The sequence below is a fragment of the Schistocerca serialis genome, chromosome 5 (genome assembly GCF_023864345.2).
Source record: "Schistocerca serialis cubense isolate TAMUIC-IGC-003099 chromosome 5, iqSchSeri2.2, whole genome shotgun sequence".
Lineage (NCBI taxonomy): Eukaryota > Metazoa > Arthropoda > Insecta > Orthoptera > Acrididae > Schistocerca > Schistocerca serialis.
In genome coordinates, this window is record NC_064642.1 from 312200067 (window position 1) to 312221855 (window position 21789).

A 21789-nucleotide genomic window follows, 5' to 3' on the forward strand; every position below is an offset into this window, starting at 1 on the left:
CACGTCTTTGTAACACGCGGTATGGGTCCACATAGGGAGCTTGCTGAGAAGATTTCACACCACTGTGCGTAGCATTACATGTGAGCAGGTGCCCAAGTCGTGATACACATAACAGAGTGGTGTATCATGTATGGAACCAACTAAGTGACATAGAAAGTCTGGCTGATCTTGCGTGGCGGACTGCAGAGGATTGGTGTCGACGAATTCGCCAAGAAGACGTATCACTTCGCCAAAAACCAATTTTCCCCATGAAGCTGCTATGTCTTTGATGTAAGCATTTTGTTTATCAGGTAACTGATTAGTAGAGCAATCATACAAGTCATGTTGTGGTACATGAGTGCAGCTTTGATCGAACGGTTGTCACAAACCCTGACTCTATAAGAAGTTAAAGAGTGTCAAACTCAGAAAATGTCCTGAAGCTGCAGCTAGGAGCATTGCGACATCGTTTGAATGAACATGTCCAAGTGCTGAGTGACAAATGAGGCTTGCACACAGAAAAAAATGAAGATTGCACTGCATATGTGACTAAAACCACGCCAAACACAAACAGATGTCAGACAAGATGTTCTAATATGCTTCCTAATACTGTATGCTTCAAGGAAGCAACCTTGAAGAACAATAAAAAAGCAATATTAGTGTGAGTCTGTCCACGATCCAAAGGGGAGCAGGTCTGCACTCCGCTGATAACGAGATAGATTCTAAGGACTAGTTAGCTGACATCTATGGGCATGAATTCCGAGTTAGACATAGTATAAGCTAAGGAGGTCTTAGCCTTGGACTGCTGCCTGGAGTTGAATTCCATTATCATGAATCCATTCTGACTTTGATTTCTACCATGTTTCCTTCAGGTTTACACTGAATTCTGTACTTTGAAATACTTTCACCTTATAGATCAACAGCCGTTTGAGTACTACAAGTAGCCCATGCTTTTTTCTGTTCCCAGTGGTATTGACTAAGGTAAGACCCCCGTCTTTCGTAAGGTTCAAATGGCTCTGAGTACTATGGGACTTAACATCTGAGGTCATCAGTCCCCTAGAACTTAGAACTACTTCAAGCTAACTAACCTAAGGACATCACACACATCCATGCCCGAGGCAGGATTCGAACCTGCAACCGTAGTGGTCGCGCGGTTCCAGACTGAAGCGCCTAGAACCGCTCGGCCACATTGGCCGGCCTCTTTCGTAAGATGTCCTTCTATCTTTCTCTCAGGACACGAGAGAAGGGCAAGAAATTGTTGGTGTCTTGTGTGGGGTGAGGTATTGACCATTGATTGACTATGGTTTGAGGTTGTATTGGCTGTTGGTCGAGTGGGATGACAGCTTACACTGGGAAGGACGATAGTGCGCCACATTGTACATAGGTGTAGGCAAACACAATGTTTTTGTAGAACTTAGCCAGGCTCCAAGTCAGGTTAACAGATTTGAGATACGTAGTCTGTGACCCAGTTATCATTGCAAGCTAGATGCTCACCAGACCAAGAACCGCAGCTAGCACTGCAGAAGTGCCATCGTGAACTAGAGGCTTGCCAGACCAAGGACTGCAGCTACTGCTGACAAAGCGTCACTGTGAGCCAGAGGCTCACCAGAACAAGAACCTCTGCCGCCACCACGGACGTGCCATCACGAGCTAGAGCTTCACCAGACCAATGACTGCAGATACCACCGAGGACAGTCCATCATAAGTTAGAGGCTCATGAAACCAATGGCTACAGATACCACCACTGATCCATCGTTGCAAGTAAGATGTTTACCAGACTAAGGACAGCATTTGACACACCCGAGGTACTGTTGTTAACTATAGGTTCACCATACTGGGCACCTGCAAGAAAGAAAGAAGACACCACAACTGACTTGTCACCAACAGCATCGTGAGGTTAGTGAACATAGAAGCTGCCATAGATTCCGACAATACGATACTAGACAATGTTGAATGCCAGTTTTTGAGTTGCAGTGAGGCACTGAATTAGTACCTAGGAAATTCGATGGTGATAGCGAACAACTATCAGAAGTTTAGACAACTGTGATAGTCAGTAATTAAAACTTCCGGGCTAAGAGGCTGTGGTCCAATAGTAGAAATACTTCTCCCTGACGTTTCATTGCCAGCTGCGGGCAACATCATCTGAGGTGAGTCTACGACTGGCTGCTAGGCCGTGGAGGTCCTGTTTATATAGAGCGCGTAGAGGGCGCCACCACTCGTCATGTGTTGTCAACAGTAAAACTATCTCTGGCTGGCGTCATTACTCTCGATCGAGGGTAATCGATTGTCACATCTTTGGTACTAAGTCGATCGCCATATCTTGTCTAACTTCAAGCCTTCTTCTTTCCTGTTAAAATTATTGTGGTGTTTAAAAATCTCTACAGCCTCTCTATACATACGTGCATAATAATGCGATGTCTTAGCTAGCACGCTCGTCTCACTAAATTTTATTTCATGGTCACCCGTTTCAAAAACATGTTCCGCTATAGCCGATTTGTCCATGTGTCCCAGTTGACAGTTCCTTTTATGTTCAGTTAGGTGAGCATTGATACTTCTTTTTGTGGTTCCAATGTAAACCTTCCCACAACTACACGGAATCTTATACACACCAGGAGTAGCTAAAGGGTGTTGTGCATCTTTCGCCAATCTTAAGCATTCACTAATCTTCTTGGTGGGTCTGAAGATTGTTTCAACTATGAACTTGGCCAGCACTTCCCCGATATGGTCCGTAATATTGTGGATGAATGGATGAAAAACTTTCCCAACCGATGGTTGTTGTTGTTGCAGGTTTTCGGACATTTTTCTTCTGGGATGGAGTGCTCGATCTATCTCCTTTCCAGTGTACCCATTTTTCTGGAAAGCGGTTCGCAAGTGATTTAGTTCCTCTTGCAAATAAGCTGGCTCATAGATTTTATTAGCCCTGTCCACCAATGTCTTGATAATACCTCTCTCCTGCCTGGGATGATGGTTTGAATCCTTATGAAGATAACGATCGGTATGCGTACCTTTTCTGTAGACTTTGTAACCCAGAGTCCCATCTGCTTGTTTAATTACTGAGACGTCCAAAAAATTAATCTGTCCATTACTTTCTGTCTCCATAGTGAATTGTATTTTTGAATTGATGCTATTCAAATGCTTCAAAAAACGGTTCAGTTCTTCTTCACCGTGATTCCATATGACAAAAGTGTCGTCCACATACCGATACCACTTCAAAGGCCTTTTTCTGGCTGACTGCAGTGCTTGCTGTTCAAAAAATTCCATAAAAACATTAGCAACGGCTGGACTTAGAGGGCTACCCATTGACACTCCATTAATTTGTTCATAGAACTCATTATTGTACTGAAAATAAGTCGTGGAAAGGCAATGTCTAAACAAAGCTACTATATCCATCCCAGAAGAAAAATGTCCGAAAACGTTCAACAACAACAACCATCGGTGGGGAAAGTTTTTCTTCCATTCATCCACAATATTACGGACCGTATCGGAAAAGTGCTGGCCAAGTTCAGAGTTGAAACAATCTTCAGACCCACCAAGAAGATTAGTGAATGCTTAAGATCGGCGAAAGATGCACAACACCCTTTAGCTACTCCTGGTGTGTATAAGATTCCGTGTAGTTGTGGGAAGGTTTACATTGGAACCACAAAAAGAAGTATCAATACTCGCCTAACTGAACATAAAAGGAACTGTCAACTGGGACACATGGACAAATCGGCTATAGCGGAACATGTTTTTGAAACAGGAGACCATGAAATAAAATTAGTGAGACGAGCATGCTAGCTAAGACATCGCATTATTATGCACGTATGTATAGAGAGGCTGTAGAGATTTTTAAACACCACAATAATTTTAACAGGAAAGAAGAAGGCTTGAAGTTAGATAAGATATGGCGATCGTCTTTGTACCAGAGATGTGACAATCGATTACCTTCGATCGAGAGTAATGACGCCAGCCAGAGATAGTTTTACTGTTGACAACACGTGACGAGTGGTGGCGCCCTCTACACGCTCTATATAAACAGGACCTCCACGGCCCAGCAGCCAGTCGTAGACTCACCTCAGATGATGTTGCCCACAGCTGGCAACGAAACGTCAGGGAGAAGTATTTCTACTATTGGACCACGGCCTCTTAGCCCGGAAGTTTTAATTACTGAAGACGCCGGCCGTGAAAGCCTACACGCTATGATAAACTGTGATAGTGTTCATGAGTTAGGAGACCCTAGCACTAATAAGATATTTTTAAAGGATGTAATAAGGCAGATCACAAGATCAGTCTACAGTATGTTATTAGTATATGATCACACAGACACGTGGTCTGCAGTGCATGAGATCTCAATAGAGAATTACGAAAATAAGAGGACATTAGATTTTTATACTTGCTAGATGTTTGGCAACAGGCAAGGATGGAATCAGTGTGTGGTTCAATGGGTTGCATGAGTAGACACTTTGCAATTTCATTTGCAAGAAACAATTAAATGAGTAATGAGTGAGGATGAAGTTTCCAGGAGCAATGCTTTGATAGCCAAACTCGACGGAGATGTCTTCATCCACGGACTATGTGATGAGCCTCACCAGAGGAATGCGCCATTTTGCCTGGCTGGGAGAAAAGTAAAGTATCCACAAATCTGAAACAGGCCAACATACCACAAAGAGAATGTTTCAATTGCAGAAAAGAAGGTAATTTAGCATGAGACTGTGAACGAAGGTTTCAGCTACATAATCTTAATCGTGCTCAGGTTCAAACACCAAGACAAGCATGAACTAGGCAGTCCATAATGGACTTCAGTTCTTGGCCTTTCGGAGGAAATGGCCTGAGGTCAGAATGTCTCCTTCCAGTTAGGTGCACTCAATGTAACTTGACAAGGCACGTTCCCTTTGTATGCAGGCAAAGTCGGAGCATTGTTTCACATGTCATCGCACTAAGACTGCACAGAGAGCAGTTGGACCACCATACGTAAGTAAGACTCACAGGGAAACAGACACTGAGCGTAATGTAGCAGTCACATTATGCTGCATTTAGAATTATATGTACCGTACACTGCATATGTAAGAACGACGACATCCAATTATGATGTCTAGACTCCTGTAAACAGCAGAGAAACCTACTTAAAGAGTGCCCCTACAGCTTGAGGATAATGATATTAAAACTGGAAAAACACTGAGACCCTAGGAGACTTGTTACAGTTCGTAGTACTGCCAACAAAGAAATTCGAACCAAAGGAAGAGTTAAGATAACTCTACACATGATGAAACGGATGGAATTTGCACAGGATTTCCAAGTCATAAGAACAAACAGGGATCTATCCTTCGATGGTTTATTAGGATGAGATTTCTTGAACCAGCACCACATTCTAACTGACTATGCACTCAGAAGAATTAGGATACAGGATGAGTGGGCAGAGGTACGAGAAGCCAAACAGGGTGCACCAGTGGCAAGGTTAGCAACAAATGCCAGTATGACTCGTGACAAGGAATGGGGAATCTGGAAACACTGAGAGAGCAACCAAGGAAATTATGATACCGCCATGGGCACATGAAAGGAACTGGAGATTACTAACGAAAGACAGCTCATGTAAGAGCGCAGATAAGAGACATTTACTAAGACGGTCACCACAAACACTATTGCAAGAGATATGTAATCCAATATCAGCCACCAGCAGACAACAGAGACAATGTTCACGAGAGAGAATTCCGCCCACACAATAGAGTGACAGAGTCCACAAAGCAACGAGTAGGAAAACTGCAGGAAGTAATCCTAGTCGGCGACAAGAGCAAAAGAACGAAACTAAAGTGGAAATTCTGATAAGAGGCAGATAAGAGCGCTTTGTGAAATTAAGGTTAGCATGTATCCAAGGAATGGAAATCGTAACAATGAAACAAGAATTCCGACCAGTTATTTACATCCCTGAAGCATTAATGACAGTGCCAAATGGAATCTGTATTACTAGCGTGCTGGATACTACTGAAGAAAAAGCACGATTACCAACCCCCCAAAGTACTCGCAGTGCCAGTATCTTCCCCAAGCAGTTGTAAAATCTGGCATGTGAAAGCTGAAGCAAAAGGCATGGTTAAATCAAGTCAGAGTCTTTTACGGGAAAACATGCGAGTACATCGTTTAAATTGGAATGAAAAGCGGTCCACTGAAGAGTTGTGCATCGTCCACAACGATGTACTGCGCTTACCCCGAGATATACTAACACATACCACTTTTGTGAAACATAAGATCCCTCTATTATTAATCAAAGACCTTACTTGATGCCTATTTCCCAGAAGGAAGTACTACAAAAGGAAGTCGAACATATGATAGCCGACAGAGTAATATCACCCAGTATGAGTCCGTGGATTTTTCCGTTAATAATGTTATCAATGATACTGGATACTGGTGGACAGCAGAAGTGGAGAGTGGTAGCCGATTATAGAAACTAAATGAGGTACCTCTCAACATGATATACCCTCAAAACCCTGAATACCTAGGCAAGAGCAAGTGTTTTTCAACCCTAGACCTAGCCATATGACATTACCAAATGCTGACAGATGCGAAGGATCGGGAGAAAACTGCATTTAGCACGCCTAATGCGTACTTCGAATACAACTAAATGGCAATGGACTCAATGCCGCTCCTTCATGATGTCAAAGGTTAATGAATAAGGTGCAAACAGCATTACAGGGTAACCAGGATTTTGTATATCTAGATCGTGTAGTTGTTGTAGGAACATCAATCGAGGATCATAACGCCCAACTTGAAGAGGTCTTCGAACACTTATGACGGGACTATCTGCAACTTCAAGTAAATATGTGTGAATTTTGTAGGAAGGAGGTCACTTTTGGGGGCATGTGTTGACAGCCAAGGCACTTCACACTGACCCCACCACAAGCTGAAGTAATTAAATATCTGCAACCTAGAACGACAACACAATTAAAGATGTACCCTGGTGTCGTTGGAGCAATTAAATATCTGCAACCTAGAACGACAACACAATTAAGGGTGTACCTTGATCTCGTTGGATATTATAGGCGGTTTGTGAGCAACTTCAGCAAAGTTAGCCATTGTATGAGTTGTTGAACAAGGGAGTGCTGTATAACTGGGAAGTTCCAAAGAGGAAGAGTTTCAACAGTTAAAGGCAAAACTGCTAAGCTTACTAATACTGCAATATCCCGACTTTGAACAAGAATCATAGTGAGCACAGACGCTGGACGGTACACCATAGGGACAACAATGCATCTCAAGAAAGTACTACAAGGTGAAACGAAACAGTAGTACTGTAGAGTGGAACTTCTCGTTATGGTCCAGGTATTCAAATATTTTAGGTCCTACCAGTTTCAAAAGCATTTTAAACTATCGTCTGACCACAAACCAATTATGTGGCTGGGCAGTATTTCTGATCTGTCATCCCATTTAATGACGTTCAGGCTACGACCGGAGGCGTTCGATTATTAGGTCCTATACAAAGAAGGCAAATACAATCAGGTGGCAGATGCTCTGTCAACATTAGAAATGTATGTGGACTGACACCCAGTGCAAGAGGAAGCACAGTGTGCACAAATTACGCTCGTGACATGAGCAGCATAGCTGGGGCCATGATCCTTGGGACAGAGGCTGAGCCAGCTGTAACTGAGATAACAGCCATATCAGACAAGGGTCGTCAGATGCAATGGGTGCAATTGGAAGCTCATCAGAAGGAACTGGAATCTGTACTGAGTCCCAAAGAAAAATTAGTCATTCTAACATAAATGCATGTTTCTTCAATTGGAGCACATCAAGGGATGGGTAGAACATATTAGTGCATAAGGCAGTACTATATGTTTCAACCACCTTGACGGGACTGTCGCCTCAGATCGTGCACTAGAGGAACATGTTCCCAGTTTGCATACTCTTTTTCTAGTGCTGTCAGAAGCAGGACTCAAGTGTCATCTCGAAAAATTCGTGTAAATCTGCGACTCTCCCTCTCTCCCCATAGGGAGGGCAAAAATATTTGGGTCAACATTTGTAAAACTCTAATTCCTCCCTCTCACACCCCACCCTATGGGAAGAGAGGGAGAGTCGCAGATTTACACGAATTTAGAACACGTGTTACCCTCAGCATGCCGCCATTGCTAACAAGTTAGATTCTGAGGAAAACTTAGTCACCTGTATCAGCACAAGTTCAGAGTCAGATATAGAACTAGCTAAGGCGGTCTTAGCCTTGGAGTACTGCGTGGAGTTGAGTTCCGTTATAATGAGTCTAATCTGACTTGGATTTCTATTCTTCTTCCTTAAGATTTACATCGATTGCTGTTCATTGAAATACTTTTTGTTAGTAGCTGAGCCAATGTCAGAGTACTGCAGGTAGCCCACGTTACTTTCTCTCGTCAATTGTGTCGACTAACGTAAGATCCCCCGTCTTCCGTAAGGCGCTTTCTATTTCTCTCTTGGAGTGTGACATCGTGCCATCGCTCAATCAGACTGTTGCTTACTGGATGCTAATTTGTGATTTTATGGTGGACATACCCACAAAAAATTCAAGTTTGGCAAATAACTGTTATTTAATTAACTTCTCATGGTTGGGATTCACAGTCATATAATATTTCTTAAAAGACATCATAGTCGCCGTTGACTGTATGAAATATTTATTATTACGATTGCTATTTCGGCCTTAGGGACATTTCCAAGCAACACTGCAAAAGTTACATTCTGTCAGAATATAAGACTATCTGACATGAGTACATGTCGTCGTCAAAATGCAGCCTTTTGAATGCAATCTTGTGGGACTCTCGCATTCAAAAGGCTGCATTTTGACGACGACATGTACTCATGTCAGATAGTCTTATATTCTGACAGAATGTAACTTTTGCAGTGTTACTTGGAAATGGCCCTAAGGCCGAAATTGCATCGTAATAATAAATATTTCATACAATCAACGGCGACTATGATGTCTTTTAAGAAACTGTTATTTAAATTGCTTTCTGGAATCTTTTGTTATGTGCAGTGGGCAACAATATCTTGATAAGCTTGTGGACATGAAGGCGGATGCTGATGTTTCCAGGGAGATGTTGTCCAATGGTAGTGCCTCCAGCCATCGAGTGAACCTATCTGTGATAGTCAGTAGGTACCGTTGATCATCTAATGGAGGTAATGGACCCACAAAACGTGAGGTTATGTCGGGGAATTTGATCACTGGTGCATGTATGTGGCGAGACATTTCGCTGCATTGACTTGGCACACATTTGCGTGTTCGCACACAGCAGTCCTCCATTTCTGGCCAGACAAAGTGCCTCGGCTGCAGACAGAACATCAGATGAACTCCAGGATGAGACAGGATATGTAAACTGCTAAAGGCTTGCTTGTGAAACTGAGCAGGCAGTAACGGTCAGTATCTTCCTTGCAACTCATTACAATATATTTTGATATCTGCGCCAGGGACACTAACGAGATGCAACTGTAATACCGAGTTGGAATTGTTCAGGAAAGTGTCAAGTTCTTAGTCAGTCTGTTGCACCTGTGCAAGTGCGTTGAAGTCAATGGGGTTTGAAACACAGTGAGAGGCAGTCAGGTACAATGTTGTTCATACCAGATGTTGGTGATAAATTGCATGATAAATGTCAGATGATTCATCTACATGGACCATAAACCATCAATATAGGCATTCAGGAGGAACAGTAGCAACTGCTCACTGTGACAATATAGATTGTCACAGTGGGTACTCCTGAATCGATATGTTAACAGTTTATGGTCCATGTAGATAGTGAAACCTGTCATTTCTATCTGTGGCCTGGAAGTTTTCGATGGGTTAGCACATGGTGAGATTTTTTGGTTGCAAGTATTCCACTTTTGTTGCAACGGCGACAATTTATGAGAATAAAAGTCTAACGGTTGCCATGAGCCACCTGTCCATTGTTGTAATACGACACCTGTAGCTGTTAGGCTTGCATCAACCACAATCGCTAAGGGTGCATCAAGCTTAGGATGCCCCAGAAGGTCAGTGGCCGCCTTACTTTGTTTAGTGGTGTCAAAGGCGGACCTCATTGCCTCAGTCCACTGCACTGGAGAGTTTCCTTTAATCTCAGGGCAAGAAAGTGCTGCACTTAACGGTCTTTGTAGCTCTGTTGCTTACAGTAGATACCACCGACAACAATTTAGCATTCCAAGGAATGGACGTAGCTCCTTGATTGTACTTAGCTTCTGTATTCGCAGAATAGCTGCAACCTTGTCTGGTAGAGGAATGGCGCCTGCAGAAGACATACAGTGGCTAAGAAAATCGACTTCAGATCAGCTGAATATGCATTTGGCTGTGTTCGAAACGACGCTATACTGTTCTCTGAGGTGTTGTTGAGTTCTTCCTCGCCAGTTGAAGAGATCGAGATACCATATAGGTAGGCAAAGCGGAAGCGTAGGCTTTAGTAGAGAGCCAAAAATCTGTGCCATGTTTAGTCCACATTGCGTAAACAGATGGTCATAAACATGCCCTCAAACAACCCAGACGGTGTAATAACTGCTGTTTTTGGTATATATTCTTCTGCCACCAGTATGTGAGTACAAGCCTTGGCACAATCCAGCACACTGAAAATCATTGCACCTTGTAAAGCGTGATTATAATCTCGCAACAATGGAACTTGGTAATGGTCTGTGCAGTTCCCGCATTAAACACTCCATAACCACCGAGCAGAAGCCACACATCACTCTTCTTAGGAACCAGGTTAAGTGGAGCCAACCATGGACCACTTGATCGTCAGCTAGTGCCTTCTTTTAACATGCTGGTAAACTCAGCCTTAGCAACTGCTGTGCGAGCTAGTGTCAAACGACTAGGCCTACATGATCCTGCAGGGCGATCTGTGGTTTTCAGAATGAGATTTTCACTCTGCAGCGGAGTGTGCGCTGATATGAAACTTCCTGGCAGATTAAAACTGTGTGCCCGACCGAGACTCGAACTCGGGACCTTTGCCTTTCGCGGGCAAGTGCTCTACCAACTGAGCTACCGAAGCACGACTCACGCCCGGTACTCACAGCTTTACTTCTGCCAGTACCTCGTCTCCTACCTTCCAAACTTTACAGAAGCTCCTGCGAACCTGGCAGAACTAGCACTCCTGAAAGAAAGGATATGGCGGAGACATGGCTTAGCCACAGCCTGGGGGATGTTTCCAGAATGAGATTTTCACTCTGCAGCGGAGTGTGCGCTGATATGAAACTTCCTGGCAGATTAAAACTGTGTGCCCGACCGAGACTCGAACTCGGGACCTTTCGCGGGCAAGTGCTCTACCAACTGAGCTACCGAAGCACGACTCACGCCCGGTACTCACAGCTTTACTTCTGCCAGTACCTCGTCTCCTACCTTCCAAACTTTACAGAAGCTCCCTGCGAACCTGGCAGAACTAGCACTCCTGAAAGAAAGGAGTCTCGGTCGGGCACACAGTTTTAATCTGCCAGGAAGTTTCAGATCTGTGGTTTTAATAAACTGCATGGTATTATGCTGCACCAGTTTTGGAACTCGAGGGTTCCTACTTAGAGCAGAAAATCGCCATAATATGGAAATATAGTTACAGTCCTTAGCCTGCATCAGTTTGGCGTTACGTGAAGTTATGTTGTGGCAGAACCTGGTTCTAGTGAGGCCAGTCATACTGTCCACAAGTTGGGAATTCGCCACGTCTAGCATCAGATGGTAGTACATCAGGAAATCCGCACTGATGATTGGCTCTGAGCCATCGGCGACAGTGAAGCCCCAGATCAATGCACAGTGTAGTCCCAAGTCCAGTTCCCCATGCTGAGTTCCATACATCGATATTGTGGAATTGTTAGCAACAGCAGCACAGGCAGATCACGGTCAGTGCCCGATAGCATCACTCCGAGTTCCATGGCAGTATGCTTAATTTGGCACGGAATAAAGCAAGGAATAAAGAGCACTGCCGCTGCAACATCATCTGTGGCGTTGCCTGCAATTCCACTTGACAAACGCGACAACAATGCACAGCAATCGACGGCAGATGACGATGACGTGTCGCTACAACACATATATGGACGTAGAACGACCAAGAGTAACAGAACAACAAGAAGTAAACAGAACTGACAATGTTAATTTACATATTCCAACATATTTCAATAACTTTAACAATGAGCGCCCTATAGCACTGTTCCTATCAACCGTTTTGGATTTCACCGTGTACCAAAGGAGGAGAACCTCTAGTCTGAAAAAACATCTGAATAAAATTTTTTTCTCGCTTCAGATTTGCGGCAGTTTCCTCTCCACATGCTAGAATTTGTCTGTGCAGAAGTGTTTTCCGTCCACAGTGTTGAGAAATTTTGGTCAGACTTCGAGAACTCCAGCTTCCATATTTACACACATCTTACATTTGCGCAAATTTTCCGTACACACTTCGTCCACAAGCAACGATCTTCCGCGCAGATGGTATAGGTATGTACGTAGACATGCGCAGACAGGTAAGCCAACGCCACCTAGGAGGCGTTGGATAAGTGCGAGATTACCAGCCTAACATCTTTGATTTTCATGCTGGATTTGTAATGTTGACGAAATTTGAGTGAGAGTGGGACACGTGTGTTTGTGTATTGTGTAGTATTTATCTGCCAGGAGTGAAATAAGTTGTAAATATGTCTCAGTCAGAAATTGTCACAAGTACTTCAGTGAATGGATCTCTTCCTGAAGATGCTAAAGAAAATCAACCACCGAAGACAGCGAAACAGCTGGAAAAGGAAGCAAAGAAACTTGCTAAATTAGAAAAATTTAAACAGAAGAAAGATAAACAGAAAGACGTAACAAGCCAACCTAAAGAAAAGTCGGAAGTAAGTGAATATTTTTTCGTACATCCATCATTTTGTGTGCTAACCGGATGTCTTGCGTTAGGTTTTAATTTCTGTCGTATGGTCAGTAGTTGTTTTGTTTTCTCAAGTTCGTCTTGATGTTTGCTAGAAAAAAGAAAAGAAGAAGGAGATTAAAGAATCAGCAGTCTACACAGCAGCTACACGCGATGGTGAGAAGAAAGACACCCTATGTCCAATGCCTGATGCTTATAGTCCACGTTTTGTTGAAGCAGCGTGGTACAGTTGGTGGGAAAAGGAAGGCTTCTTCAAACCAGAATATGGGGTAAGGACTTACATTACGATAATCGGTATCCTCTGTTTGTGATATAATTTCAGTGCCTTCTATCGGTACTATTGCGTGAAAGTCAGGTGTCAGTAAATGATGTCGCTGTTCTTTAGATTTCAATTATGTTGGAAGTCGAAGATTGATCTCGTTAGTAATATAGGCTCAGTTGCCTAGATGGTTTCAGTAGAAAGTAAACTCTAAAAAGAACAAGCTATAAAGTGTGAAGAAAAATTCGCGCTCTCGGACTTCGCAGCGAGATTTCTCTCATCCTAGCAATACAAAAATGTGTCTCACGAAATTTCGTCCCGCGCATATTTTTGGCAGTAAATGGACGTCAATGATTTGCCTGGCAACACTAATCACATATACGGTAACTACCTCTGTCAGCATGTAGTAGTAGTGCTGTGTAGTTGGTGCAGTGAATAGCATTTTGTGTTAGTATGCAGGAGGTCGAAGTTTCGATTCTGGGTCGAGTCGCGTATTTCTTTTTATTTTCAAACTATAGTCTGCGTGGCACGATGTCTGGTGTCTTAATCGTCATACAGCGATTACAGTGGGTTTTGTACAAAACATTTGCACTTATATATTACGAATACAGAAATGGAAGTTTCCGTTGGTCAGCTTTTAAAGCAACCTATTAAACGTCATGGATGTGAATTATTTTGCATCACTGCATCTACTAGATTCCAAACCTGTTTTCTGTATACCCTCCCCAAATGGTCCCATCAGTTAGTACCAACTATTAGTCTTGCCATGTTCACGTCCATTATATTTCGTTAGGACCTTAAGTAACCAGCAGTGCTAGCAGTGGGCACTGCAAATAATTTCCAAACTTGGTTACCATTTGTATCGCCATGGCGCCACTAATTATGCCTTTCAACATTGAGTCTGATAAATGCAGGCTATTTAGCAATTCTTTCCATGCAGTGCGTTATAATTTTTGATGAAAATGAAACATCACATCCATTACTGTCAGTAAAACAGTGTAATTCAAAAAAAGAACATTTCACAGTTAGCAATGTTGGGATGAATCGTGCAGAACAAAAGCTGTAAGAGGGGTGATGTGCATTAGGTGGAACAGCCCACTGTGACTAATCACGTGTTTATACAATCTGTGCTGTTCGCTAGACAGGGACTAGTTGCTAGCAGAGTAATGCACTCGTGACAGCGTTGTCCCCATCCGCTGTTGAGGTGTTCCCCTCTGCCACTGAGGTGTCCCCTGTCTCCAGTGAGGTGTCCCCCATGGCCAGTGAGGTCTCCTCCATTACCAACATATAGTCATCTGCTGTAGGTGTCCCAGCCTCATCTGCAAGTCCACACCTCGGATACTATTGTTTTCCTCCAGGAAAAATTTAAAGAGCAGTAAAATGCCATGGAATGATAGCCTCCATTGCCATATATCTTAATATACTGATAGAAGTTATCTCTCTAACACACAGACATGTCAGTTACTTCTTCAACCTATTGTTTGAAACAAGGTGTTGGTTGGTTGGCTGGCTGGGGGAAGGGGACCAAACAGCAAGGTCATCGGTCCCATTGGTTTAGGGACGGGTGTTGACCTTTCAAAGGATCTGCCCCAGTATTTGCCTGAAGTGATTTAGGAAAATCACAGAAAACCTAAATCAGGATGGCTGGACGCGGGTTTGGACTGTCGTCCTCCTGAAAGCGAGTCCAGTGTGCTAACCACTGCGCGACCTCGGTCAGTGATGAATGTTTGCTCACTAGAGTACGTTGTATGCTAATGTTGTGATCACCTAGGACACTGTTGCTCGTGATACAGGCCTACTTCGCAAAATAATTGTCTACAGTACACGTTGTAGTGGTTGCCAGTGCTTCGTATATTTTATTTCGGTCCTATACTGCATCAAGTGTTAGTTGTCATTAAGCTGCCATCTTTTTCAATGGTTGCAGACATTTTATGCCTATTGGACTTCAGTGGGTTTATAGTGTTTACTCATTTTCATTATTCTAATATCTGCATGTTCAGAGTGAAAGGTATCAATGACAGAAAATAGCACTTTTAAGGGGCAGATGATGTCTGTTCCCTGTGTGTACAGTCATTAACAGAGCCACAAAAAAATTTTGCATTTGACAACAGGCTGTGCCCTGGTAAACTTTTGCTCTTTTCTGCACACTCGGTCACAGCAGGTTAAGTAAAAACTATACATTAAAACTACTACTCCAGTTCAAGGAACAGCAAAGCAGATAGCCAACCCTCAGATTCATGGAAGAAGTCAAGACTGCATATACAAGGGAATAAAAAGAGAATAATAGTGAAGGTTGTTATTAATATTAATGATGAAATAGCACTGAGAGAATTTATCTTTTATGGCTCCAGCAATAAACTACAGCAGTGATGTAGTTAATTAGGTGAAAGTCTGTTGTATGTGATTAGAATGTTTGGAGTTCTGTGTGTTATAAAACTTCATTTATTTGCAGTCTTCACAGTGCTGCTTTTGGGAAATGACATTGAACAGCTCCCTACCTGATTTAATATTGTTCCCCACTTATTGTAATGTATAGTCTGTCATTTTCAAGGTTTCAAGAGATGAAAAGTAAATGATTCAAAAATTGGTAAAAGTGCACTTACATTGCACTTTAGCTATTTGGTTGCATGCAGTTGTTAGCATGATGAATGATAGGAAATGAACACGATAAGTCAAGAGTCGATCATCAGTACCCTGTCAGAATGCTTGTTTGTTAATTCCTGTGGTTTGTAAATAAAGGTAGCTGATATTTTCTTCTGTTAGATTTGAATATAACATCACCATCAGAATTTTTGACAAAATTTGAAGTAAGACAAAAGTAGGTTATTGCAATGATGAATGTAAATGTTGAGCTACGCTACACATAAATCTATTTTGGTAATTGTATTTTTGTGTTGAGGTTCATTGACTTCACTGCCTCACAACCAAATTATCACATTTCAACCTAACCCAGACCTCAAGTTTCTCTACGGACCAGTCTGTTGGCACATCTAGTTTTCTTCAGTTCACATTCATTAGCTCCACTGACCCTCACCTGTGTTCTCATATTCCAGCCAAACCTAGACCTCAGTCCATGCTACAGGTCAGCATATCTACTTTTTCTTCCTACTCTGCCCCCTGTGGGTCCGGCAGTTAGAATAGGCCCAAGGTATTCCTGCCTGTCGTAAGAGGCAACTAAAAGAAGTCTAACATTTTTCGGCCCTAAGAGTTCAGGTCCTGTTCTATGGTTTCTACATCTACATCTATACTCTGCGAGCCACCTTACGGTGTGTGGCGGAGGGTACTTATTGTACCACTATCTGATCCCCCCTTCCCTGTTCCATTCACGAATTGTGCGTGGGAAGAACGACTGCTTGTAAGTCTCCGTATTTGCTCTAATTTCTCGGATCTTTTCGTTGTGATCATTACGCGAGATATATGTGGGCGGTAGTAATATGTTGCCCATCTCTTCCCGGAATGTGATCTCTCGTAATTTCGATAATAAACCTCTCCGTATTGCGTAACGCCTTTCTTGAAGTGTCTGCCACTGGAGCTTGTTCAGCATCTCCGTAACGCTCTCGCGCTGACTAAATGTCCCCATGATGAATCGCGCTGCTTTTCGCTGGATCATGTCTATCTCTTCTATTAATCCAACCTGGTAAGGGTCCCATACTGATGAGCAATACTCAAGAATCGGACGAACAAGCGTTTTGTAAGCTACTTCTTTCGTCGATGAGTCACATTTTCTTAGAATTCTTCCTATGAATCTCAACCTGGTGCCTGCTTTTCCCACTATTTGTTTTATGTGATCATTCCACTTCAGATCGCTCCAGATAGTAACTCCTAAGTATTTTACGGTCGTTACCACTTCCAATGATTTACCACCTATGGCATAATCGTACTGGAATGGATTTCTGCCCCTATGTATGCGCATTATATTACATTTATCTACGTTTAGGGAAAGCTGCCAGCTGTCGCACCATGCATTAATCCTCTGCAGGTCCTCCTGGAGTACGTACGAGTCTTCTGATGTTGCTACTTTCTTGTAGACAACCGTGTCATCTGCAAATAGCCTCACGGAGCTACCGATGTTGTCAACTAAGTCATTTATGTATATTGTAAACAATAAAGGTCCTATCACGCTTCCCTGCGGTACTCCCGAAATTACCTCTACATCTGCAGATTTTGAACCGTTAAGGATGACATGTTGTGTTCTTTCTTCTAGGAAATCCTGAATCCAATCACAAACCTGGTCCGATATTCTGTAAGCTCATATTTTTTTCACTAAACGTAAGTGTGGAACCGTATCAAATGCCTTCCTGAAGTCCAGGAATACGGCATCAATCTGCTCGCCAGTGTCTACGGCACTGTGAATTTCTTGGGCAAATAGGGCGAGCTGAGTTTCACATGGTCTCTGTTTGCGGAATCCATGTTGGTTATGATGAAGGAGATTTGTATTATCTAAGAACGTCATAATACGAGAACACAAAACATGTTCCATTATTCTACAACAGATTGACGTAAGCGAAATAGGCCTATAATTATTCGCATCTGATTTATGACCCTTCTTGAAAATGGGAACGACCTGCGCTTTCTTCCAGTCGCTAGGTACTTTACGTTCTTCCAGCGATCTATGATAAATTGCTGATAGAAAGGGGGCAAGTTCTTTAGCATAATCACTGTAGAATCTTAAGGGTATCTCGTCTGGTCCGGATGCTTTTCCGCTACTAAGTGATAGCAGTTGTTTTTCAATTCCGATATCGTTTATTTCAATATTTTCCATTTTGGCGTCCGTGCGACGGCTGAAGTCAGGGACCGTGTTACGATTTTCCGCAGTGAAACAGTTTCGGAACACTGAATTCAGTATTTCTGCCTTTCTTCGGTCGTCCTCTGTTTCGGTGCCATCGTGGTCAACGAGTGACTGAATAGGGGATTTAGATCCGCTTACCGATTTTACATATGACCAAAACTTTTTAGGGTTCTTGTTTAGATTGTTTGCCAATGTTTTATGTTCGAATTCGTTGAATGCTTCTCTCATTGCTCTCTTTACGCTCTTTTTCGCTTCGTTCAGCTTTTCCTTATCAGCTATGATTCGACTACTCTTAAACCTATGATGAAGCTTTCTTTGTTTCCGTAGTACCTTTCGTACATGATTGTTATACCACGGTGGATCTTTCCCCTCGCTTTGGACCTTAGTCGGTACGAACTTATCTAAGGCGTACTGGACGATGTTTCTGAATTTTTTCCATTTTTGTTCCACATCCTCTTCCTCAGAAATGAACGTTTGACGGTGGTCACTCAGATATTCTGCGATTTGTGCCCTATCACTCTTGTTAAGCAAATATATTTTCCTTCCTTTCTTGGCATTTCTTATTACACTTGTAGTCATTGATGCAACCACTGACTTATGATCACTGATACCCTCTTCTACATTCACGGAGTCGAAAAGTTCCGGTCTATTTGTTGCTATGAGGTCTAAAACGTTAGCTTCACGAGTTGGTTCTCTAACTATCTGCTCGAAGTAATTCTCGGACAAGGCAGTCAGGATAATGTCACAAGAGTCTCTGTCCCTGGCTCCAGTTCTGATTGTGTGACTATCCCATTCTATACCTGGTAGATTGAAGTCTCCCCCTATTACAATAGTATGATCACGAAACTTCTTCACGACGTTCTGCAGGTTCTCTCTGAGGCGCTCAACTACTACGGTTGCTGATGCAGGTGGTCTATAGAAGCATCCGACTATCATATCTGACCCACCTTTGATACTTAACTTAACCCAGATTATTTCACATTCGCATTCGCTAATAACTTCACTGGATATTATTGAATTCTTTACTGCTATAAATACTCCTCCACCATTGACGTTTATCCTATCCTTGCGGTATATATTCCATTCTGTGTCTAGGATTTCGTTACTGTTCACTTCCGGTTTTAACCAACTTTCCGTTCCTAATACTATATGCGCACTATTTCCTTCAATAAGAGATACTAATTCAGGAACCTTGCCCTGGATACTCCTGCAGTTTACCAATATTACGTTAACTTTACCTGTTTTTGGTCTCTGAGGATGGACGTTCTTTATCAACGATGATAATGTCCTCTCTGGTAAGCCGTCAGGTATTTTATCGTTTCGCCCAAGGGGGGGTCCCTCTAACCTAAAAAACCCCCGTGTGCACGCCACACGTACTCTGCTACCCTAGTAGCTGCTTCCGGTGTGTAGTGCACGCCTGACCTGTCTAGGGGGGCCCTACAGTTCTCCACCCAATAACGGAGGTCGATGAATTTGCAACCATTATAGTCGCAGAGTCGTCTGAGCCTCTGGTTTAGACCCTCCACACGGCTCCAAACCAGAGGACCGCGATCGACTCTGGGCACTATGCTGCAGATATTAAGCTCAGCTTGCACTCCGCGTGCGATGCTGGTTGTCTTCACCAAATCAGCCAGCCGCCGGAAGGAACCAAGGATGGCCTCAGAACCCAAGCGGCAGGCGTCATTCGTTCCGACATGTGCTACTATCTGCAGCCGGTCACACCCAGTGCGTTCAATAGCTGCCGGAAGGGCCTCCTCCACATTACGGACGAGACCCCCCGGCAAGCACACAGAGTGCACACTGGCATTCTTCCCCGACCTACCCGCTATTTTCCTGAGGGGCTCCATAACCCGCCTAACGTTGGAGCTCCCTATAACTAATAGGCCCGCCCTCTGTGACTGTCGGGACCTTGCCGGAGAATCGGCCACTGGCCCAACAGGCGAGGCATCCTGTGGTGGCTCGGAAACGATGTCATCACCACTAGGAAGCACCCCGTACCTGTTGGAAAGGGGTAAGGCAGCTGCCACGCGGCCAGATCCCACCTTCGCCTTTCGGCCAGGCACGCGCGAGCCCACCACTGTCCGCCATTCACCCTGGAGTGATGGCTGACCGGTAAGATGCTCACTGCCGGAAGACGCAGCGACATCAGGGGTTCCATGTGATTCCAAGGCCACCGAAGTAGGCATAGGTCTCACCACAGTTGCCCCAACGCCACTACGAGCCGACGCCTGCGCCTCGAGCTCGATGAGCCTAACAGACAAAGCCTCCACCTGCCCCCGAAGAGTGGCCAATTCTCCTTGCGTCCGCTCACAACAACCACAGTCCCTACACATGACTATGTTTACCCTACTCTATACGGTGACAAATTCCCAAGATAATCTTCTGATGAGCTACTCTGATAATCAAGAAACACTCACTGAAATACGAGACGCGAAAACTACGCTAGGTTTTCCCAGAAAAACTATTTAAAAGCTAAGCGCAGCAAATAAGTACAAAAACGCTGTATACAAACAGTACTCGCTGCTGCTGGTGCTCTCGCTCTGGCTGTCACAAGACAACTGCTGATTCAAGTGACTAGTGGCTAACGGCCGCGAAACAAACAAAAGACGGTTTTAGGGCGCTTTCTGTTCTAAACGATCAAGAAAACACTAAGAAATCTAACACGAAAACTACGTAAAGTTTTATCAAGAACTGTTAGTTACTATGCAGAGCAGATAAACACAAATAGAATCCCTTCCTTAGTGGAAGGTCGTAAACAAAATGCAAAATAAACGCTTTATACAAACAGTACTCGCTGCTGCTGGTGCTCTCGCTCTGGCTGTCACAAGACAACTGCTGATTCAAGTGACTAGTGGCTAACGGCCGCGAAACAAACAAAAGACGGTTTTAGGGCGCTTTCTGTTCTAAACGATCAAGAAAACACTAAGAAATCTAACACGAAAACTACGTAAAGTTTTATCAAGAACTGTTAGTTACTATGCAGAGCAGATAAACACAAATAGAATCCTTTCCTTAGTGGAAGGTCGTAAACAAAATGCAAAATAAACGCTTTATACAAACAGTACTCGCTGCTGCTGGTGCTCTCGCTCTGGCTGCCACTTTCAAAATGCTACAGCAGTGTGGGCCATATGGGGAAGGACGCCTTATGTGGTGCACGAGTTATCCATAGTGCTCTTGTCATGGCTTTGCATCTCCTTCTGCGATTCAACTATTTGGGTGAGGACACTTTCCGGGGTATATCATCTTCCGTTGTCTCCCGTACTCTTTCGCCCCCATGACAATATTTCTCTGCACCTAATATCCAGCATGGCAGCCAGTCCATTGTGGTGGGGCCGTCGTGTACCCATTTGGTGGTAGCCCCCTGACAACACAGGGATTGCACTGCTGATGCCTGAGGTGTAAACTCCCCGTGTATGTCAAGGAATAGACTCCCGTCTTCATGGGGCATCAGGACTCCTGGCAGTGGCCATCATGCCAGTTGGCCTTTGCTGTGGCGGGGTGGCGCCTGTGGGGAGAACCCTTGATTGGAGTGGGTGGCATCAGGGCAGATGACCCACAGTGAAGCGGACTAAGTCATCTCTTGCTGGTGACCGTATGGCACCAGCAGTCTCTAAGAAGGGCAAGACCGAATACAATGCAGACAGGCATGACCCTAAATTGTTTCCCTCCCTCGCTACACCATGGGAGGAACCTATAGAACGAGAGAGGGGCATATTCGGCTCGGTTTTTAGTCTGTAGCCGAACTGATGGGGACTTCTTTCTACCTACAAAGCCTCAACTTTTTTTCGTTGAACAACTTGAGGTTAAGTTTGGAGAAGTGACAGCACTGTCCAAGATGCGAAATGGCACAGTCTTGATTCAGACAGCATCTCCAGCCCAATCCCGAGCGTTCCTCGCCTGTGACAAGCTGGGTGATATTCCTGTTTCCGTTACTCCCCATAAAAGCCTCAACATGGTCCAGGGGATCA

General features: G+C 43.8%; 1 protein-coding gene across 1 annotated transcript in view; it reads left to right on the forward strand.

Annotated features, from left to right (window-relative positions):
- Positions 1–12456: 12456 nt before the first annotated feature.
- The window catches only part of LOC126481218 (valine--tRNA ligase), a 209189-nt gene continuing 199856 nt past the window's right edge, over positions 12457–21789 (forward strand). The window contains exons 1-2 of the mRNA XM_050104822.1: positions 12457–12741; positions 12869–13042. Of these exons, the coding sequence (XP_049960779.1) occupies positions 12550–12741; positions 12869–13042 (366 nt within the window). The 5' untranslated portion in view covers positions 12457–12549. The remainder of the gene's footprint in view (positions 12742–12868; positions 13043–21789) is intronic.